The sequence below is a fragment of the Castor canadensis genome, chromosome 8 (genome assembly GCF_047511655.1).
Source record: "Castor canadensis chromosome 8, mCasCan1.hap1v2, whole genome shotgun sequence".
Lineage (NCBI taxonomy): Eukaryota > Metazoa > Chordata > Mammalia > Rodentia > Castoridae > Castor > Castor canadensis.
The window spans coordinates 150,816,947-150,838,493 of record NC_133393.1 but is presented as its reverse complement, the minus strand read 5'-3'; the positions used below and the strand labels follow the sequence as shown (position 1 = coordinate 150,838,493).

The following is a 21,547-nucleotide window of genomic DNA, read 5'->3' as shown; positions in this document are numbered from 1 at the left end:
ACCAGAAGAAAACCATCTCAACAAAACTACTCTGCTTCTCAGTTAAGGGTTCTAAGGCCTGGGGGTGTGGCTCAAGTGGTAGAGAGCCTGCCTAGCAAGTACCAGGCCCTGAATTCAAATCCCAGTACCACCTTGCCCCTCAAAAAACAACTATATATAATCACCTAATTATTAGCATGGGCAATTCCTTCTATGACCAAGACATTTTAGAAAATCAGTAAGGGATGATGGTGGTGAAGGAAACTTTGTTTGGCAGTACAGGAGTTTGAAATTAGGGCCTTTTACTTGTCAAGCAAGCCCTGTACCACTTGAGCCACATCTCTGGCCCTTTTTGTTTTTAGGTTATTTTTCAGGTAGGGTTTTGTGTTTTTGCCTGGAGCCATCTTCAAACTGTGATCCCTCTTCGAACACCTACTGCCTAGCTGGGATTACAAATGTGCACCACATTTGGTTTGGTGGTTAAGATAGGGCCTTGCTAACATTTGCTCAGGCTGGCCTCAATTTGTGATCCTTCCAGTCTTTTTGTGTCCTGAGTAACTGGGATTATAGGCATGAGTCCCATCCTAGACTATGAAAAATTGAACTCTTATTAATTTGATTAAAAAAAAATTTTTTTTTTCTGCAGTGCTGGGGCTTGAACCCAGGGCCTTCACATTGAGCCACTATACCAGCCCTTTTTTTGAGATGGGCTTTTTTTCAAGATAGGGTCTCATGAACTATTTGCCTGAGCTGGCTTCAAACCATGAGCCTCCTGATCTGTACCTCCTGAGTAGCAAGGATTACAGGTGTGAGCCACCAGCACTCAGTTCCCAGGCTGGTCTTGAACCCTGGGCTCAAGCGATTTTCCTGCCTCAACCATCAAAGTTCCTGGGATTACAAGTGTGTGTTACCATACCTGGTCAAACATCATCAGTTTTTAACTTGAATTCAAAATTCTCTTGCCAGTCATTATTACACATTAGGATTTTTTAAAGTTTATTTTTCTAAGATGAGAAAGTAGCATGTCATACATAATCAGAATTAGTGTTTGTACAGTGGTTTTACATATTACAAAACCTCTTTCTGTGCCAACATCAGAGAGGAGGAAAGCTCAGAGCAGAGCTGACTTACCCAAGGCTTAGCAGAGCCAGGACTGAGTTGTGTTTGATGACTAAGTCCCAGGTTCTTCCTTAATTCAGTTGCCTGCTTCTGTCACTCAGAAAGAACAGAGCTGACAGGTATTTTTGGGTGCCAGTGATCCACACTCCCCCTTCTTGGTCAGATTCCTTGTGACCACGTGAATGCAGGACAACTGTACTCGGTATCTAATGAACAAACATTTCACTTTATTTTTTTTCTGGCAGCACTGGGGCTTGAACTCAGGGCTTCACATTTGCTAGGCAGGCGTTCTTACCGCTTGAGCCATTCCGCCAGCCCAACATTTTATTTTAAAATGCTAGCACATATATACAAGAGACAGCATTCATTCTAGAATCCAACTGGACTTTATTTGACACAGGATACAATATGGCTGCCAGAAGAGCAAACTGAAAAGACAAAGGAGAAAAGACACGTTTCTATCTAATTTATAATTAAGTAAAGAAGGGCAAGTCACTAAATGAATAACAAAACAGTTAAGCTTGATGGGAGAATTCTTTTCCTAGTGCCCATACCTGAAAGACAAAATAAATTACTTTATTAATTCCATGGTAATTTCGTATGATCATGACTATAAAAGCCTGCTTAAAACATATGAACAACTTTAGTTAGAACTTTGAAAATATGTAAATGACAGAGAATACACTCCTAGGTGGGGTGACAAATGGCTGATCCCTCCTTCGCTCACCATCATAACTCTCACCCACTACCCCTTCCTGGTGCAACCATCCTACCTGCCGGCTACCAGCAGATTTCGGGCAGTATTAGGCAGAGGAGAGGGAAAGTCACTAATGGTGCCTGTGAAAAGGATCTCTATTGGTTCCAATCAGTGGCTCAAGTACATAGTTTGAGCAGCTTACTGCATGCAGCCTCTTTTCACCTGACTCTAGCAATCAGGTAAGTTTGGGGATAAGCCAAATACTGATAGCAAGTTCAATTTCAAAACCTATCATCAGCTCCAATTACAGTTCTGATTCTATTCAATGCTACAGAAAGATAACTGTGGGGAAACTAGGCATGGGTTTCCCCAGAAGCCAAAAGTTGGTCCTATAAGATTATAAAAATAAGCAAGGAAATTTCTTTTACATATACATTTCCTGAACACAAGATCATTTGTTATTATTTTACGTAATTTTTTTTTTTTTCAGTGCTGGGGTTTGAACTCAGGGCAGGTGCTCTACCTCTATAGCCACACTCCCAGCCCTTTTGTACTCTAGTTATTTTTCAGATATGTCTTACAATTTTGCCTACATTTTTTGAGCAGGTGTCAGACCATGATCCTCCTACCTCTTACCTCCAGGATAGCTGGGACCAGAAATGTGTACCAGTACACTTGGCTATTGATTGAGACCCGGGGGGGGGAGGTGGTCTTGCTAATATTTTGCCTGGGCTGGTCTTGAACAAGCTATTCCTGATCTCTGCCTTCTGAGTGAGCCACCATGCCCAGCCCTTACTTAATCTTTTGTCCTGGTTCTTTTTAAGCAGGTAGTCTTTGATTAAAATAAATTGTTAGCTGTGCATGCCTATAATCCCAGCACTTGGGAGGCTGAGGTAGAAAGACAGAGAGTTTGAGGCCAGCCTGGGTTACATAGTGAGATCCTGTATTAATAATAATACTAATTTGTTACGTGGCAAGAAACCAGGGCACTAGAAGAATTCTGGGTTATAGCTTCAGTTATCAGTTATCAGTGCTTTTCATTAGAAATCCATTTGAATGTTGTCTAAAAAAGCAGTGTGCCAAATTCCACACAGGTTAGAGCTCCTGGGTTTGTAAATGGGCTGTAAAACCACCCAGAGGCTGTTTAACAAATTAAACAATGCTAAGAATGTGTTTCTCATCAATCTGTTTTCCCAATGCACTGATAACCAGGCTTGGGAAAGTCATCAGTTGGCAGTGTCAAAGCCCAGCATGACCAATTCATCACATCCCTTAATTCTTAGGTTTAGCCCTGAGCACATGTAATGGGCAACACGAGGCACTGTGGTTTAAAACAGAACCTCAGGCCTGCCGTAGGGCAGAGCCAGTTACAAGGACCTCTTGAGACCTTAGAAAAGTGCTTCTGCGTGACGTGAATGCCTGTCACAGTTCCACTCAGAATGTAAACTCCCCAAGGACAGGGACGAACTGTCTCATACATGTTTGTATCTTATACATTACTTCAAACGCCCTTTGCTGAATGGAGCTTAACAGTGTGAGTTAGACAATAAATAATGTGACAGGTTTCCTTAAAAATAAACATGTATTTATTTGATACCTCCTAAGTTCAAAATCCTCCAAAATAAATTACTGAATCTAAAAGCAAGATTACTGTACCAATAAGGGATCTCCAAACTAAAGAACCTCCACTTTTTTTTTTAAACCTAAGAATATCCTATTAGTAAAGACATATTTAAGTAAAACTTCCCTTTCCTATAAAAAAACTGAAAAAAAAAAAGATCAATGATTCAACAGATAAGCAATGAGTAGGATATGTACATGCACATACACAGGCAGTTCAAAGGAAAATGTGACACTGAAAACATGAACTGTCTCACTAAAATTTCCTAAAATGCAAACTGAATGCTAATTTTCACCTATCAGAGTAGCTAAGATGGAAAAGTCTGATAAGAGAACATTGACAGAAAATGAAGAAAGGGCATCTGGCTCACTGGAGGGAGCTGAGTACATATTCTTGTGAAAGGGAAAACTGACACTATCAAAGTCAAAATGTACATATTCTTTTTTTTTTTTTGGAGACAGGGTCTTGCTATGTAGCTCAGGCTGGCCTTGAACTCATGATTCCCTTGCTTTTGTCTCCTGAATGCTGTGACTGCACCAACATACCCAATTAAAATGTACATACTTTTTTCTTTTAGGAATTCCTGCTATGGGTACAGTTGGATATATACACAAAGGATGATCATTCCTATGCACTGTTTTTTTTTTTTTTTTTTGGTGAGAATGGGCTTTGAAGGCAGGCGCTCTACCACTTGAGCCACACCCCATCTCTGTCCATTTTGCTCTAGTTATTTTGGAGATGGGGGTCTCATGAACTATTTGCCCAGGCTGGCCTCAAACTACAATCCTTCCGATCTCAGCCTCCCAACTTAGCTAAGATTACAGTTGTGAGCCACCATGCCCAACAACACTGCTTTTAATAGTGACAATGAGAAACTCAAATATCCATCAGTAGGGACTTATTAAAAAATTATGGTACATTTATTTAAAAAAAAAAAAAGACTGTAGCCATTAGAAAGGAGACAGTTTGTTATTTATGGATAACAAACATGTCCAAAATGTTCAAGATGAAGAAAACAAGGTGAATTGTTGGCCCATTTATGGAGATAGTTAAAGAAGCTGGTGCTGATGGTTTCTTTCAAGGCTTAAGGTAGGAGACTCATCTTTTTGTGGTATACCCTTTTGACCATTTGAATTTTTAAAAATTTACCATGTTGTTTTATTTATAATAAAAATTTAATCATTCTGATAAGCTGTATCAGAAATAATCAACCAATGAAATATGAGAGGTGGGTACAAGTGCAGCCTAAAGCAAAGATAACTGACACCAGGTGCCCCTCATCACATCCTTCCAAAGGATATGATTTTGTAAATATTTAAGTCTGCCGATTGCCATTTTCTGTCTTCACAGACCTTGGAAGTTTAGAAACCCCAGGCTGCAAACTTTTAATGTTAGCTAATCTCTTAAACATTTTCCACAGTAGGTAAGTTCTTCTTTAATTAACAAAATCTAATTTAATAAGGCATGTTCCATGACTCTATCTTCTTTCAGCTTGAGGTGGATCAGAGAATGGCACTAACAACAAAGCCCAGACTTAAAATGCACAAATAGGCAGACACCTACTTTTGGAATTCCCACTCTCTGTTGTCCAACGGACACACCTGCCGTGTTTTGAGCCAGCGAGAGATGCAGTGGAAGTGAAAAGCATGCTGAAAGAAAAGACACATCTTGTTAAAAGTCAGTCTGCACAGGATCTGCTGTCTACTGTCAGCACCCCTCGTGGGCAGTGCAGTGGGTATATACAGCAGGCTGGAGAAGAGGCCAAGTTCCACAATGGACTACACATACCTTGGGACCTTCCTTAGATATGGGAATGTTTTGAACAAAAACATGTTGGAAATGTCATTACTACTAAAGAAAAAAGTGGTGCAGGGAACACAGGAGTATGTTCCAGGAGTGTGCTCCCTCCTCTTTTCTTTAAGGAATAAGGAATGTGGCTCTTGGGCTTTAACTTTTCCTGAAGACCCCTCCTCCTCAGCCTTTTGTGGGGTAGTACACTGTCACTGCCACCCACTCAGGGCTGAGACAGATACTTCCCATCTTCCCCACACACAGCTCGACTCTAACTAAAGGATTTTACTTCTAGATTTGTTCCTAGATATACTGGTATTACAAGAGCTCAGTACTTAATAAGCCTTTAATAGATGAGGAACTTTGTAAAAAGGAGAGAAATTTTTAAAATTGAGATAAAAGTGGTATTGGAGATATAGCTCAGTGGAAGAGCACTTGCCTCAGCAAATCTTCAAGAACCTGAGTTCAGTTCCCAGCACCAAAAAAGAAGAAAAATTGGGATAACTGACAAGGCAGTTAAGAGGGCATCAAGGGGCTGTTTTCATGATCAAGACAGGAAATAAAAAGGCAAGAGTCCCAAAAACATTGGTACCTAACAGGGAGCTAGGCACTGGCATAGATTTAGGCAAAGGAAAATCTGTAGGCAGTCTTTTTGTATGCACTGATGACATGCAGACATTAATCACAGCTTCTGCAATGAATCCTATTCTCTCATCTACTCTGCTCAGAGGAGAATAGTATTAAGAGAGAAGGAATAAGGGTTCTCCCTCATTTAATCTGTGATTGGTGGTTGCCATAGGGCAAAGGAGAGAAATATGGACACCCCAACAAAACAACAAAAGCATTTATAGGCTTGGTTTAACAACAACTTTGAAATCTGGTCAGTATGTCTTTCAAAATGGGCATGGAACTTCAGGAATTACGCCATATGGATTGGTACCTTGTGAACCGTCTTGACAATAAAAATATAACTCAGTAACTCAGAATGGAATCCACAGCTAGTACACTAGTACTCAGAAGGCTGAGTTCTGGAATATGGACTCTCATCAGGACAACTATTTTCCTAGAGTGACAACTTTCTAGAAGATCCCATTCCTGCTGACTCCAAAAAACTCACTACGAAAAAGAAAAAACAGAATTTCTGATGCAGAACCTAAGGCATTTTTCTCAACCTCCAGATGTAAGGGACAGGCTCACCAAGGGTATGCAAGATATTCACCTCTACTTCCCATCTCCCCTACCAAGCACTCTGCTGAATATAGGGTCCCCAGACCCCTCTGAAGGTAGCAGATGCTCAAGGACAGGAGGCCTGTGGAAGAGGTTTCAGTGCACGTGACAGCATTCCTGAGCATTTCTGATCTCAATTTTCTTTCTGTTAATACTAAGATACACTGATGGGAGCTGGGCACCAATGGCTCATGCCTGTAATCCTAGCTACTCAGGAGGCAGAGATCAGGAGGATTGTGGTTTGAAGCCAGCCTGGGCAAATAGTTTGTGAGACCCTATCTCGAAAAATCCATCACAAAAAGGGCTGGCGAAGTGGCTCAAGGTGAAGGCCCTGAGTTCAAACCCCAGTACTGAAAAAAAGAAAAAAAGATACACAAATGGGTATATTTAGTAGACAAGATACAATTTGCAGAGGATATATTTACAGTACCCCTGAGTTTACAGAAGATGTTGACATCTATTCCCTCATGTAAGCCTCACAGAAACCCTGGCAAGCAGGCAATATAGATATTACTATCTACACTTTACAGACAGGAAACCGAAACCCAGACACGTGACTTGCCTAATTCACAGGGCTGCTTGTACAAGACTCAGAACTAGCAATCAAGACTAGTCCGCAGGCTTCTGGCATACAATGCTGGCTCTCCTATATGGTAGGCTCCCTAATAAGTTGCTCCTTACTCAAATTGAAAGTGAAGTTCAGCCCTTTTTCCTTCCACACAAAGGAAGGTGGCCCTTAGTATATGTCTAAATGTCAGAAAGAGCAAAGCACCCGATAGATTTTCCTTATTCCCATGAATGATGAACGTCATCATTTGGCCAATATAGTGAAATGGACAGAGTCCTCTTGAGAGGATGAAGAAAGTGCTCTGTAGGTGTGGGTAGGGAAGAGAGCCTCAAGTCCATGGGGAAAAAGTCCTGAGAGACCAACAACCCAAATTTGTATTCACTTAGACTTTTTTTTTTTTCAGTGCTGGGGTTTGAATTCAGGGCCTACACCTTGAGCCAGCCCTTTTTTGCGATGGGCTTTTTCAGGATACAGTCTCTCGAAATATTTGCCAGGGCTGGCTTTGAACTGCGTTTCTCCTGATCTCTGCCTCCTGAGTAGCTAGGATTACAGGCATGACCCACAGGCACCTGGCTTCACTTAGATTTTTAACAAACACTTATGCTTATTGTGTACTGGGAGGAGTTCTAAGCACATTTTAACATTAAAACATTCAATCCTGATGAAAATCCTATGTGGTCTACTATTAGTCACATTTTACATGAGGGAACCCAGGATCCGAGATGTTAAATACTTGCCCTGATGTTACACAGCCAGTAGACATAGAGACAGGGAATGGTGGTCTGACCCTAGAACCTGTGATTTCCTGTGTCATGCTGGAAGCTGTGGGTTCTCTGTCCCCTTGGCACAGAAGGCACGGGCAGGACAATTTTAGCTCATGAAACTGGGACTATATGGCTGGCTGTACAGATGAATTGTTAACACATGCTAGAAATAATGTATTTGATATTTGTCATCCTTCACAACTGTCAAACTCTGCAAAGCTATACATTCAGTCTAATGGTGTTGCATAAAACACTTCTGGCATGAGCCATATTTAAAAAAAAAAAATCCTAACTCAGTATATCTGCCACACTTAAAACACACACAGACTTGAATGTTCAACTTATTTACCAAAATTAAGTTCCACAGACACTTGCCCTTAACAAATCTGTTCAGAAAGTAAACAGGAGAGGCTTCCAAAGACTGTGCCACAGGCTTTAATGGCACTCCCCAAAGATGAACACTCGAAGCTGCGAACAAAGTCAGCCCCTTTATTAGTAGTAGTTTTGAGACGGGGGTCATGCTATGTAGCCCAGGCTGGCCTTGAACTTGCAAACCTCGCCTCAGCCTCCTGAGTTCTGGATTTACATGCCCGTGTCACCATGTCTAGCTAATAAAAGCTGTTCTCTTTCTCTTTTTTTTTTTAAAGCACACGTGAGGCCCTAGGTTGCTGGGTATGCAACCAAGGGCCTCACATATGCTGGGAAAGCCCTTTACCACAGAGCTACATCCCTAATGGGCCTACTTTATAATTAAGACAAACTAGTTTTTGCAATAACTAATAATATTTACCCTGCTACAGGTGAATAGCACAAGGATTTAAAATCTTTAGTTATTCTTGTATACCTTTTGGGCAAAAGATGGGCTAGTCATTTTTTTCCTAGTAACTTTCAAGACTGGCAGAGCAGGAAAGGTGGCAACATATTTTTAAGCCATGCTGATAGATAAAGGTGTTTCCTTACGTTACAGACTCCCCACGCAACGGTACACTCTTCAGATGTAGCAGACGCCTGGTTAGCTTGACACTCTATGCCTGTGGGAACAAAAGCAATAGGGTCACTGGACCTGGGAGCAGCAACCCTTGCCTGGAGCAGCCGGCAGTCCTCAGCTGGTTAATTAGCCACAATTGTTTTTTAATGAATGTGAAAAGTGTGAAGAAAAGAGAAGAAAGAGATGGGACTTAGCAGGATGCTGTCCAACAATTCCCTATCCTTATTTAAAAACCATGCAGCACAAGAGAAAAGTGCTTTTAGAGTTTTAGTATTAGTATAACCTGTCTTGTTACAATGGGGGTGATTCTTTCTAATTTGATACATTTAGGTAAATCACATAGCCATCCCTTGAATCTTGCTGTTCTCAGAACTGGCATCTTTTCCTTATTTTTGGTGAATTCTCTTCTCTGGTGACACCCTCCCCCCCGCCGAGTTCTAGGTCTAACAGTGTAAAGACCTAGCAAGTAACAAGGTCCAATCCCTAAGAGATCAGGTAGAATCTGTGGACTGGGGTAGAAGCAAAATTAAAAGGGGTGAAGAAGACTACATCAAACTGCAGAGTATACTTTGTGTATAAGCTTCAAAACTCAAAATTCAGCAGGGTAAGGAAGTACACGTCTATAATCCCATCCTTTGGGAGGCTGAGGCAGAAGGACTGTGAGCTTAAAGCCAGCCTGGGCCACACAGTAAGACTCTCAAAAACAAAACAAAACAAAACAACCATCAAAAACCAAACAAAAAACTTGAAAAAACTCGAAATTCTTCCAAACACTTTCAAAGAAAGCAAATAGGCCAATGGGCTAGAGATTTGGGGTCACCACTTTGTGAGGCATATTGACCTGGAAGCCATTCTGTCTCGGAAGTAGAACAAATCAGTCAAACACACTCAAATATCAGTTTTATAAAGGAGGAAGAGAAAGGAATTTATCTTAGAATGGGAACCAGGCAAGGCTCCAATGGGGATGTACATTCAGAGAAACAGGATTACCCATGCAAAATTTGCTTTCTCTGAAGAAGGTAATCAAATGGAATCTCCTTTCTGAAGAATAAAAAGCTTCAGGAAAGACTAGTAATAGTGTTATTATATCAAACTATCATAGACGGAACACAGTAACTCTGTAGGAAAATAATGCTGAGATGTTAATGAGTATGTTTGGTCTTAGAGGAAGAGATATATTGTAATAATGGTCTTTTTCTCACACTTCAAAAATATCAAAGGCAAGCCAGATGCCAATAGCTCACGCCTGTAATCCTTGGTACATAGTGGGTAAAGATCAGGAGAATCAAGGTTCCAAGCCAGGCTGGGCAAGTAGTTAAAGGGACCCTATCTCAAAAATATTCAACACAAAAAAGGGCTGGTGGAACGGCTCAAGCAGTAGAGTGCCTACCTAGCAAGCATGAGGCCCTGAGTTCAAACCCCAGGACTGCCAAAAAAAAAAAAAAAAAAAAGAGAGAGAAAGAAAAACAAACAATAACAAAAATCAAAAGGCAAAGGATCTGAAATCACAAAAATTGCATTTGCTACTCATAAACAGCGTAATTTCCCATCATAAACAGCGTAACTTGGCTTGCCATCAGTAAGAGGCACTCTGGCTGGCTGAGTAGCTCAAGTGGTAGAGTGCCTGCCTAGTAAGCACAAGGTCTGAATTCAAATCCTAGTGTTACCAGAAGTAGTAAAAATAAATAAGTAAAAGTAAGAGGCACTTTAGGGTATATGTAGTATATACAGAATCTGTTATGACTATACAGCACTATACTATATTTAAAAGATGGTAGAGAAAGTAAGCTTCATCTGATGTCCTCAAGTTTGATCCTCTAACTTAGATGAGGCCTATGAATTATGAAATTGGCTAAGAAAGAGCCACAATAATTATTAAAACCCAAAACTTCTGCAAGGTACAATCATCATATTTATATTTGTTATAGGTCATTCCATATAGTTATAGCCATATTACTACTAACCTCAGAAATCCTTCAAGTCCCTTCATGAGCTCCTCTGTGCCTTTTATTCAGCACCTGTGACACTCTCCCCAATACTATAAATCCTTCCTATATTTCCAAGATTCAGCCTAAATTCCTACTCCTTTATTTTTCCCTTGAATTCAAGGCAAAACTGGTATCTAATAAAGCCTATTTTGGTCTCTCCAGCACTCAACTCCTAAGAGAAGACAGCAAAATGATGGCTTTTGTCTTTTGTGGTCTTCCCAAGAAATATGTTCTCTTGTCCAGAGAGACCCACAATGACTTAAATACAGAGGCAAAGAAAAGAAAATCAGGGTTATATAAAATCTTAACTATTTTCAGATGAGAGCCCCCCCCCAAATAAAACTTTCTCTGGGTACAACTTGTGAAAATGCAAGAAACTGGCAAGCACATAATCAATGGCCCCACCCAAACACATTTAAAACTGTGCATGTGTTTTTCAATGATGGGTTTCTTCCATCTATATGTATTAAACACCATGGTAGCTGCTGGTCTGACTATAGTGTGAAAAGGAAACAGGGTCAAAGCTCAAGGAAGCCAGGATCAACTACCAGCAAATGGCAGACTGCTCTCCAGCACAAAATATCTGATTCATGCTTTCCAAGTTGCCGTGATCACAGACTATTCCTCCATTTTGTTTTTCTAATTCATTTAGCATATATTTAATGAGAACTTATTGTATGCTAGATATATGGTAGCAAATAGTATGGACATAATTGAGAACCATCTAATTAAATGATTAATACAAAGGGATACAGGATATCTCCAGCATACTTAAGAGAACTGCCATAGCCTGTGTGTTTAAGTATGGCCAGGAAAAATGTCTCAGAGCAAATTCAAGATGAGCTCTGAAGAATAAATATGAGTTAGTCTTACACTGCCCAATAAAATAGCCATTAGCTACATGTGGTTCTAGAACACTTGAAATATGGCTTGTCTGAACTGAGATGCACTGTATGTGTAAAATACACACTGAACTTCCAAAAGAATGTAAAATAGTAACAGCTGGGTGCTGGTGGCTCACGCCTGTAATCCTATCTACTCAGGAGGCAGACATTAGGAGAACTGTAGTTTGAGGCCAGCCCAGGCAAATAGTTTGTGAGACCCTATCTTGAAAAATCCCTTCACAAAAAAGGGCTGGTGGAATGACTCAAGGTGTATGCCCTCAGTTCAAACCCCAATACCAAAAAAACCTAAATCTAAATAAATAAATAAAATAGTATTTCTCTTTTTTTTTGTGGCTAGGGGGATTGAACCCAGGGCCATACCTGTGCTAGGCAAGTGTTCTACCACTGATTGACACCCCCAATCCTGTTTCTCACTTTGTTTACATTGATTTCATGTTCAAAATATTTTGGATATCATAAGTAAATAAACTCTACTATTAAAATCAATTTTATCTATATTACTTTATTAATATGATACTAGAAAAATTTTAATTCTGTATGTTCTCAATTAGTTTTTTTTTTAACCAGTGGCTCAAGCAGTAAGAGCACCTACCTGGCAAGCATGAGGCCCTGAGTTCAAACTCCAGTGCCACCAAAAAAAAAAAAAAATTAGTGAAAGAAGGCCTGAGAAACCACCACAGCAAGGAGAGTGGCTCAAGAGGAAGCTAGAAATAAAGGTGAGCAATGTGAACACCACGTGCCTATAATTCCAATTCTAGAAACTTGCAATTTCTTTGCTCCATTTCTGATCTCAATAAGAAACCATCTTAGTACCTAGATGAAAAAGTAACCTTATTCCTATAGTCTTTTGCCCCATTATTACATGACAGAAAGTCAGCCCATCAACATCTATTAGCAGATCTATTATGTGTAGACCACTATGTGAAGACTTAAGTGTTTTTTTGTTTTTTTTTTTTTTTTGCGAAATACTAGGGTTTAAACTCAGGGCCTGCACCTTGAGCCACTCCACCAACCCATTTTTTTCGAGATAAGGTCTCATAAAGTATTTACTGGCTTCAAACTACGATTCTCCTGATTGCTGCCTCCTGAGTAGCTAGTATTACAGGTGTGAGCCAGTGGTGCCAGCATGAAATTTCTTTAGCATGATTAATTACCTAGTTAGGTGCTAATATCAAAATCTCTAATCCTAAAACTTTTTTCCTTTATATAGTCATCCCTCAGAATCTTATCTAAGGATTGGTTCCAGAACCCCTTCACTGCTTCATCGATATGAAAATCTGAGGATATTCAAGTCCCTTATATAAAATGGCATAGTATTTGCATGCAACCTCTGCAAATCCTTCCATAAACATTAAATCAGCTCTTTAAGATTACTATGTACATAATCATTACACTGTATTGGTTAAGAATGGCAAAAAAAAAAAAAAGTCTGTATGTTCTGACTTTTGAGATGAGGTCTTCCTATGTTTCCTAGGCTGGCTTCAACAAACTCATGGGCTCAAGTGATCCTTCTGCTTCAGCCTCCAGGTAGTAGGCTAATATGCCTGGCCAGATGCAATTTGCAATTTTTTTCTAGATGCAATTTTTAAAAATTATATTCCTATCTGGTTGTTTGGACTCACATACATGGAACCTTAAATACAAAGGGCAGACTATAAATCTTGCCCAAGAAAACTAACTGAGTTAGACTATTTTAGCTCAAAGTTTATTTTCTTCTTTTCATTATTTCTGCCTTTGAGTCTGTGAATGAGACGGAACATAGAGAAAGAATCAACAGTGCCTCTGTGTCCACAATTCATTCTAAATGTGTCCTTGTTTTATTATTTATTTATTTGGAGGAACTGGGATTTGAACTCAGGGCTTCATGCTTGCAAAGCAGGAGCTCTGCCGCTTGAGCCATACTTCTATCCATTTGCTCTGTTTATTATGGAGATGGGGTTTTGTAAACTATTTCAGAATTTATTCTGAGAGCTGGGTATGCTGATAGGGTTTCATAAAAAACTACTCTATTTCAAAGACACCAATGATCTGGATGCAGAAAACTCCAATGCTCTGACTCTGCCTTTATCTCCTTGTGAAGAAAACTGGTCACGTCAGGATAACCACAATCTCTGTAACCTTCTCAACTTGCTCCCATCCTTCTCCAGGTACTTACAAAGATCCATAATGTGATTCCTGCAGATGGCACAGTTATCAACCACAATATCCCAGGCCCACAAGGCTACTGCATTCCACTGCAAAGAGAAAAAGAGAGAACAGTGCACTCTCCTCGTAACATAACCGCACACTAGGATTTCAGGCTGTAGCTGCAGTTAACATCTCTTTGGTCACAGGGACCACAAGACAAAAGCATTTTTGGACATTATATTCCTTTTATTTATTATATTTGAGGACAACGGTAGGCTACATATATGTTCTCATTCACCCAAGGGTTGAATATATGAACATACAAATTAAAAAGTCATCTTTAAATTTTCCCCCTTAGTTAAAAATAATTTAGTTAATCACATTAATATAGGCTAATTAGAAATGACTTTGAAGCACCTGTTTTTAAGTTTAATACGTACAAACAAATCACTGTGCTGGCTTCCCTGACAATTGTAGAAGAGCTCAAAATCTGCCTAAAAAGTATCTGCTCTTCAAAGGCAGCTTTGAAAGTATGAGTGGGGAGGTGAAAGCTGGGACAGAATGAACTAAGATGATGACTGGATCACAAAAGTGGGTAATCGTGGGATAAGCTGGATAACTAGCTACCCAGTGTCAGTGAACAGAACAAGGTCACCACTTCAATCTTAGAAGATTTCTTCACAACAAACTAGAATTTAGTAGAATTTTTAGCTCTTATCATCAAAAAAAGCTGACGTCCTCAATTTTTATATGTCCAAACTCTTACACTTAGTTAAGATAATTTCATTAAGGGTCACCTAAAAGTGCTATTTACGTAATCCAATGCTCTGGCTTCTGCAATTACATATATTTGCTAGCATCCCTTTCATGCACCAATTCGGTACCACTTCTCAGACCTTTGTGGTTTGGGAATTCTCAGTGTCTTGGTGACTTGTTCAGCACTCTTCATATCACAGCTTAACTTGGAGGAAAATCTTCCTATTATTCTTCAATATGGCTGCTGGCTGTAACTGAGCAACAGCGGCCACATGAGACGCCAAAAAGAAAAAAAAGAAAAGCCAAAGGAGGGGGAATATTGTCCGTGTGTAGCCAGGAATAATATCTTCCCTGTTTCAGGATCTTCATTTTGAACAGATTTACTTCAGTTTCAGTGGGAATCAATACTTTCTGCCAAACTGCTGGCAAACCACTAAGAGCCCTACCATGCAAAAGGACTCGGTCCAGGAGGGAGGGGGCAACGGGAATACAATGGAGGGGTGGACTTGCCCAAAGTACATGTATGGAATTGTCACAATGAAACCCCCTCACAGTATTAATGTATGCTAATTCAAAAATAGAATAAACACACGTTCCACGTTTTTGCTTTTCCACTCTTACCAGGTTAACTAGTACTCAACCCTCACTAAATGCCACAGGATTTGGCCATATTCTTTTAACGAAGTCCGCCATGCTTTAAAAAAATTTTTGAGTTGTTGTTACACGGGAATCTGGACGTGACAGAGAACGATGGGGCTGGGGGAGACGGTGGTGACAATCAGGAGATGTCTCAGAATAATCGAGGTTTACACTCAAAGCTAACTCGGAGAGGGCCGGAGAAGAAGCTAATGGAGGCTTTCATTCGGCGAGGACCAGTCGAGGTCGCTCAGAGTCAATGAGCCCTAAGCTCCAGAAAGGGGCGGCGCAGAGAAATGACCGACCGGGCTCCTAAAGGCCTCCAATGCGGTCTGATCTCCGGTTCTTAGCTTTCTCCGCCCTGCCCCATCCTCCACCCGCCGCAGTCACTTCGACTCCCCATTTCCCCACCCCACCCAGTCCTTCCCCCACCCCTCAGTCCCTTCAGTGACAGCTCAGGCGCTTGGCTCCCACAACCAAGTCGCAACCCCGCGTATCTCAATAAGCTCTTCGGTGATTGGCCCCTCAGCTTCCCAGCGAAACCAACACTGCTCTGAATAGTGGGCCCCCGTCACGCCGATCAAACCTAAGGCCCGCCCCCTGGCTTCCTTTCGTGGTACCCAGTCCCAGGAACGCCCTGAAATGAAGCCCTTTCCTTCGCGCCTCGGTCATCCTCGGGCCTGCCAGCCAGATCCGCGCCTCTCTCGCTTCCCTAAGGAAGGCGCTGGCGAGACCCAACCTTTTTCACTTCAAAGCGCTTCTTGCCCGCGCCGCTGTTGGTGCCGCTCGGGGTATCCACATCCATCGCTGCCGCCATTTTGGAAACACACGGTCTGTCGCCGGCCACTGCGCCTGCGCAGCGGTGCACGCCTCACTCCCCTCCCACCCCCACGCCTGGTCTCCTCCTCCGGTATCCCTCCCTTTACTGGCGCAGAGGGGGCGGAGCCCTTGGCCACGCCCCTTAAAGGCGCGGGTGCTGGTTCCCCCTGGCGGCGGCTGGGGAGGAGGCGGCTGCTCCAGCGATTGAGGCGGGGCCGAGCAACGTGAGCGAGCCTGGGGGAAATGTGCGGGCTGCCCTACCCTGGGAAGCCCCCGGCTGCGCGCCCTCCGCAGGGGCGTCGGCCGCTTCCTCCGCCTGGCTAGCTAGACCTGTTCCCTGGTCCAGGCTTTCCGCGCCGCCGCCGGCGTCGGCGGTGGAAGGGGCGAGGGCGAGCGGACCGTCTCCGGTACCGAAACCGAGAGCTCGCGTGGCTTTCCGCAGACCCTGACCGGCTCCCGAGTCAGGCCAGAGGGGCAGGCACCCCGGAAGGACTTGTGGTCGGACTTGCCAGGGCCCGGCGCCGTGTGCTTTTCTGATTTAGATTCATAAATTGCTCAAGAATGATTCCTTGTGGAGAGAAGGGACACACACGCAAACACACCCCAATACCCTCCCCAAGGCAAAATGCAGAGGCACTCCAGCCCTGCCTTCACCTTCCCACCAGAAACTGATGGAAGAGGCGCCTGGAGATGGTTAAGGTGCATGTCCCCATCCCCCACTGGCCATTTCCCATTTCCGCTCTTGTGCTCCAAACTGGCCTGTCTGTAGTTGCTGAACCTGAACTCTGGTGGCCTTACACAGGGTAGGTGAGCGCTCTGCCACTGAGCTACATCCAAGCCTGACATTCTTGCAGGGCCTTCCCTAGCCAGAGCACCTGAACTTCATGTTACTCTCCTATGTCTAGACAAGTTCTCCTTCATCTCAACCTTAAAGAGGTTCCGCTGCTTTGGCCTGGGGTTTGAACACAAGGTCTTCCGCTTGCTAGATAGGAGTTGTGCCACTTAAGCCACTCCTCCAGTTAGATCACTCTTAAATTTTGTATAAGTTTATTTGAAATTCCATATATCTTCTTTTGGGGGATCAAGGTTTGAACTCAGGTTCTCATACTTGCTAGGTAGGTGCTCTACTACCTGAGTCATGCCCCAGCCCTTTTTTGCTTTTGTTATTTTTCTGATAGGGTCTCCCCTTTTTGTCCTCCATGCCTCCTATCTAAGCCACCTGAACAGCTGGGATTTACTGCATGCACCATCACCCCAGCTTTTTTGTCGAAATGAGGTCTCCCTAACTTTTTGCCCAGGCTGACCTAAAACCGCAATCCTCCTGATCTCCACTTCCAGTAACTGCCATACTGGAAGAGCTGCAATTTGTTACCTTAGTCATAAATTGGACCAACAAACCCATTAACACACCGTAGCTTTACCCTAACTTGGAAAGAGAAAAATTGCGTGAGAATTTAAAGGATTATAAGAACCTTACAAAACTTTTTTTTTTTTTTTAGCTCTAGTGATCACTAGATTCTAGTGATTTCATGTTAAAACTTCTCATTAATTTATTGTGTGCCAACAGATCCCTAAGGGAGACTAGTAACCCAAAGTAAATTAAGAAAGGTATTGGGGACATGTTTGTTCATCATTCAACCAATGTATTGAGTACGCACCAGGTCCTATTTTAAACAGGAAAGCCACAGTGGTAGAGAAGTCAAACTTCTAATAGAGAAATAATATACAAGTCTACAAGTACATACATCAGGAAGTCTCAGGTAGCAAGAAGTGCTATGAAAAAAACAAGATCATAAGATTGTGGGGAGGAGGAAACAACATTAAGTTAGATGATTAGGTAAGGCCTCTATGAAGAGTGACATTTAAACCGAGTCCTTAACAATGGCCTCCAAAGCCCTGGGTGATCTACATCCCATTCTATGTACATATATAGTCATACCTTGATTAACATGGATACATTAGGCAATTTCAATGTTGTGCAGACATTATAAAATGTACTGGCCTGCTGCTATTGGCTTGCGACTGTAATCCTAGCTACTTCGCAGGCTGAGATTGGGAGGATCTCAGTTAGAGGCCAGCCTGGGCAAATAGTTCTCCAAAATAACCAGAGCAGAAATGGACTGAAGGTGTGGCTCAAGTGTTAAGAGTGCCTGCTGTTTTACAAGTGTGAAGCCCTAAGTGCAAACCCCAGTCCCACCAAAATAAAAATAAGTCAGGCGCTTGGTGGCTCATGCTTGTAATCCTAGCTACTTGGGAAGCAGAGATTAGGAGGACTGAGGTTCAAAGCCAGCCTGGGTAAATAGTTTGAGAGATTCTATCTCGAAAATACCCAACACAAAACATGGTTGACATAGTGGTTCATTGAAGTGGTAGAGCACCTGCCTAGCAAGCATGAGGCCTTGAGTTCAAACCCAGTATCACCAAAATAAATAAATAGATAAAATGTTCTTACACAAACCTAGATGGTACAGCCTACTGCATACCTAGGCTATGTGGTATGGCCTACTGCTGCTAGGCCACAAACCTGCCCGGTATGGTACTGTGCTGGATAATGTTAACACTGGTAACAGTGGTGTTTGTGTATCTAAACAAAAAAGTTATCTTAAAATATGGGATAAAATGGGGATGTAGCCCACTTGTAGAGCACTTGCCCACATGGACAGACCCCTGAGTTAGATCCTCAGCACCCCAAAACACAAGCAAAAAGCTATAAAAGATGAAAAAGGACTTTGTATTAATGGAAGTTGTGCTGGGTGAGTCAGTGAGTGAATGGTGAGTTATCCAAAGGTCTTTTAGAGCCACCGTGCATGTTCAAACCAAAAGGATCTTCCTCAAACAGCAAACCCCTCTCAGCCAGTTTCTATCTATGGTCTGAGTCTGAAAATTGCATGTGAGGAAAAAACCCACTGATCTTTATTCCGGCTTCTAGGTCATCCCCAGATTTTTACAGGCCCTCTAAACACTCTGGGTCATATCTTTATCACCTTTCCCTGTTGGATTATAACACTGTAAACACTGTAAATTTCATTCCCTCTGACTGCAAATCCACCATACAGACCCTGACATTGGCCTTTGGCCATCCTGTACCACAATGGAGGTTTTAGGATTGGGCTCAAGAGCAGTGACTTTGCTGACATCTCCATTTTCTTTTCTCTGTCCTTTCAGTCTTCTATTGGGAGCTATGCTGGAGAGGTCCAGTCCTGCTGTCTGTTATCCCTGTCACATGCCTCCCCTTCCTCTTTTTCCACATGGGTTTTGGTCCCAGCTCTCTTCTGAGTTGTCTTCATGTGGTTTCTTTTTCTTTCTATTTTTTTTTTTTTTTTTTTTTTTGCGGTACTGGGGCTTGAACTCAGGGCCTTCACTGTGAACTACCAGCCCTATTTTTGTGAAAGGTTTTTTGAGATAGGAACTTGCAGTACTATTTGCCCGGGCTGGCTTCGAACCGCCATCCTCCTGATCTCTGCCTCCTGAGTAGCTAGGATTGCAGGTATTGTGCCTGGTTCCTGCAACCTTCTGCAATACAGATTTTTCTAAGGCTATTTTTAATTTTTTTGTGCAGTACTGGAGTTTGAACTCAGGGACTTGCACTTGCTAGGCAGGTGCTCTACCACTTCAGTCACACCTTTTTACTTTTCTTTTTTTTTGCTTTAGTTATTTTTCAGATAGGGTCTTGTACTTTGTCTTGGATGGTCTTGGATCATGATCCACCTACCTCTGCCTCCCTTGTAGCTGGCATTACAAGAGTGCACTGTGACACCTGGTTTGTTTTTGTCTGGTCTGGTCTCAAATGGTGATTGTGCTGTTACCGGTGGTGGTCTGAGAAGACCCTGGTTGAGAAGATCTCAGGTCCTTGTGTCTCGAACAAGAAATTGGTAGAGACAGAGATTGCAAAGCAGTAGTTGAGTTCTATTGAAAAGTAAAGACCCTCTGAAAGAAAGAACGAACAGTCCAGCTAGATGGCACAGAAGCCCCACTCTTTGTTCAAAGGACAATTTATAGGTTGTAAGGGCAAAGGAGAGAAAAATCTGGGCAGTCTTTGCAGGCGGGCTAGGGTGGTTGACAGGTTTTTACTTGTGTATATCTGCTGTGGGCGCTGGTGGCTCATGGTGTGATCCTAGCTACTCAGGAGGCAGAGATCAGGAGGACTGTGGTTCAAAGCCGGCCTAGGTAAATAGTTCTCAACATCCCTTCTCAGAAAAACCCTTCAAAAAAGGGCTGGTGGATTGGCTCAAGATATAGGCCCTGAGTTCCAGTACTGAAAAAAAAAATGTATGTATATGTGACCAATATTCATAAGGTCTTTTTTTTTTGATGGTTGAGGTTTGAACTCAGGGCCTCATGCTTGTTAGGCAAGTACTCTACCACTTAAGCTACTGCACCAGCTGTTTTGAGATAGGGTCTTAGTAACTATTTGCTCAGGCTGTCCTTTAACCATGATCCTCCTAATCTCTGCCTCCTGGGAGCATGGATCAGTAGGTAGAGTGTTTGCCTAGCATCCATGAGGCCCTGGTTGTGATCTCCAAGCATTGCCAAAAAAAGTAAAAGTAATAATACAAAAAAGAAGATTTAATGATGAAGAGAAGGAGGCTGTGCTGCCAGGGACCTTGGGACATGAGAACTGACATGGCACCATGTTCCCTGGGTTTCTTTTCCCCACTATCCCAGATTTGGAGCTGAAGAAGATGGCAACTGGAAATGCCAATGATTGCAGACAAAAGGGGGAAAAACCAACAAAAGCCTGCTCACTCTAGCCAAAAGACCAGAAAAGGGCTACCTTGCAAGAGAAAACTTAGACAATGGCTGTTCTACTCCATCTAAACAATAGGGAGGGAAACAAAATTGGCCACACCCTCTCACTCCAGCCAAGGCTGAGTGGGAAGTCTCCTGTATACATCTAAACAGCCAGCAAGTCTGTGAGCAGGTGTCCTGCACACAACTGCCATTGTGGTATAGTAGGCTAATTAGGGAGCCAGAAGCTGAATTTTCACCCCCTCTTAGCTGATAATGAGCTGTCTTACCCCTGGGGGGAAAGTGGGGACCACAAATGAGCCTGGATCTCCAACCCTGCCCCACAGTACAAATCCCCACTCCTCTCCCTGCTGGGGTGGTATTGAAGGAAGCCTAGGGGACAGTCAGGACTTTTCCCGTCTCTGAGTGACAGTGAGACCCCTGCCACTGGTGGTATCAGTAGAGACTGTGTGGGAAGCTGGAACTCCCACCTTACATAGCCGTAGGGAGGAACATCTCTACCTTCAGGTGTTAATGGGACTAAGTGGGAGAACCTGTACTTATACCTCTGCCTGACAGTAATGAGGGAGAACCTCCACTGCCAGAGCAGTGTAAAAGAAAGCCAATTAAAACAGAGACTTAAGTAAGATCCAGAGTCTCATAGCAATATAAAGATACTCAATTTCTTTCTTCTCCTTCCTTCGTCCTTTTTCCTTTCCTTCCCATTCCTTTCCTTTCTTTGAGTGCTTGTTTGGAGGTTCTAGCAGGGGAGTGCAGCTACTTGTATACCCTTGACTGAAGAAGGGTCCTCCACTATCAGAGATGGTCATCCTC

The 21,547-nt window shown here is 42.4% G+C and overlaps 1 protein-coding gene across 2 annotated transcripts; it reads right to left on the bottom strand.

The window, feature by feature from the left end:
* Positions 1–1,465: 1,465 nt before the first annotated feature.
* Rbx1 (ring-box 1) lies at positions 1,466–16,065 on the bottom strand. Of its 2 annotated transcripts, XM_020164478.2 has the most exons (5): positions 15,906–16,064; positions 13,803–13,881; positions 8,727–8,797; positions 4,980–5,065; positions 1,466–1,652 (listed from the first exon to the last, which is right to left on the bottom strand). In XM_020164478.2, the coding sequence occupies exons 1-5, from the start codon at positions 15,981–15,983 to the stop codon at positions 1,640–1,642; spliced, it is 327 nt and encodes a 108-aa protein (XP_020020067.1). In that variant the 5' UTR covers positions 15,984–16,064; the 3' UTR covers positions 1,466–1,639. The 2 variants fall into 2 exon arrangements, with proteins under 2 accessions (XP_020020067.1, XP_073940664.1); XM_074084563.1 differs by lacking the exon at positions 4,980–5,065 and having other exon boundaries at positions 15,906–16,065.
* Between the last annotated feature and the right edge of the window lie 5,482 nt (positions 16,066–21,547).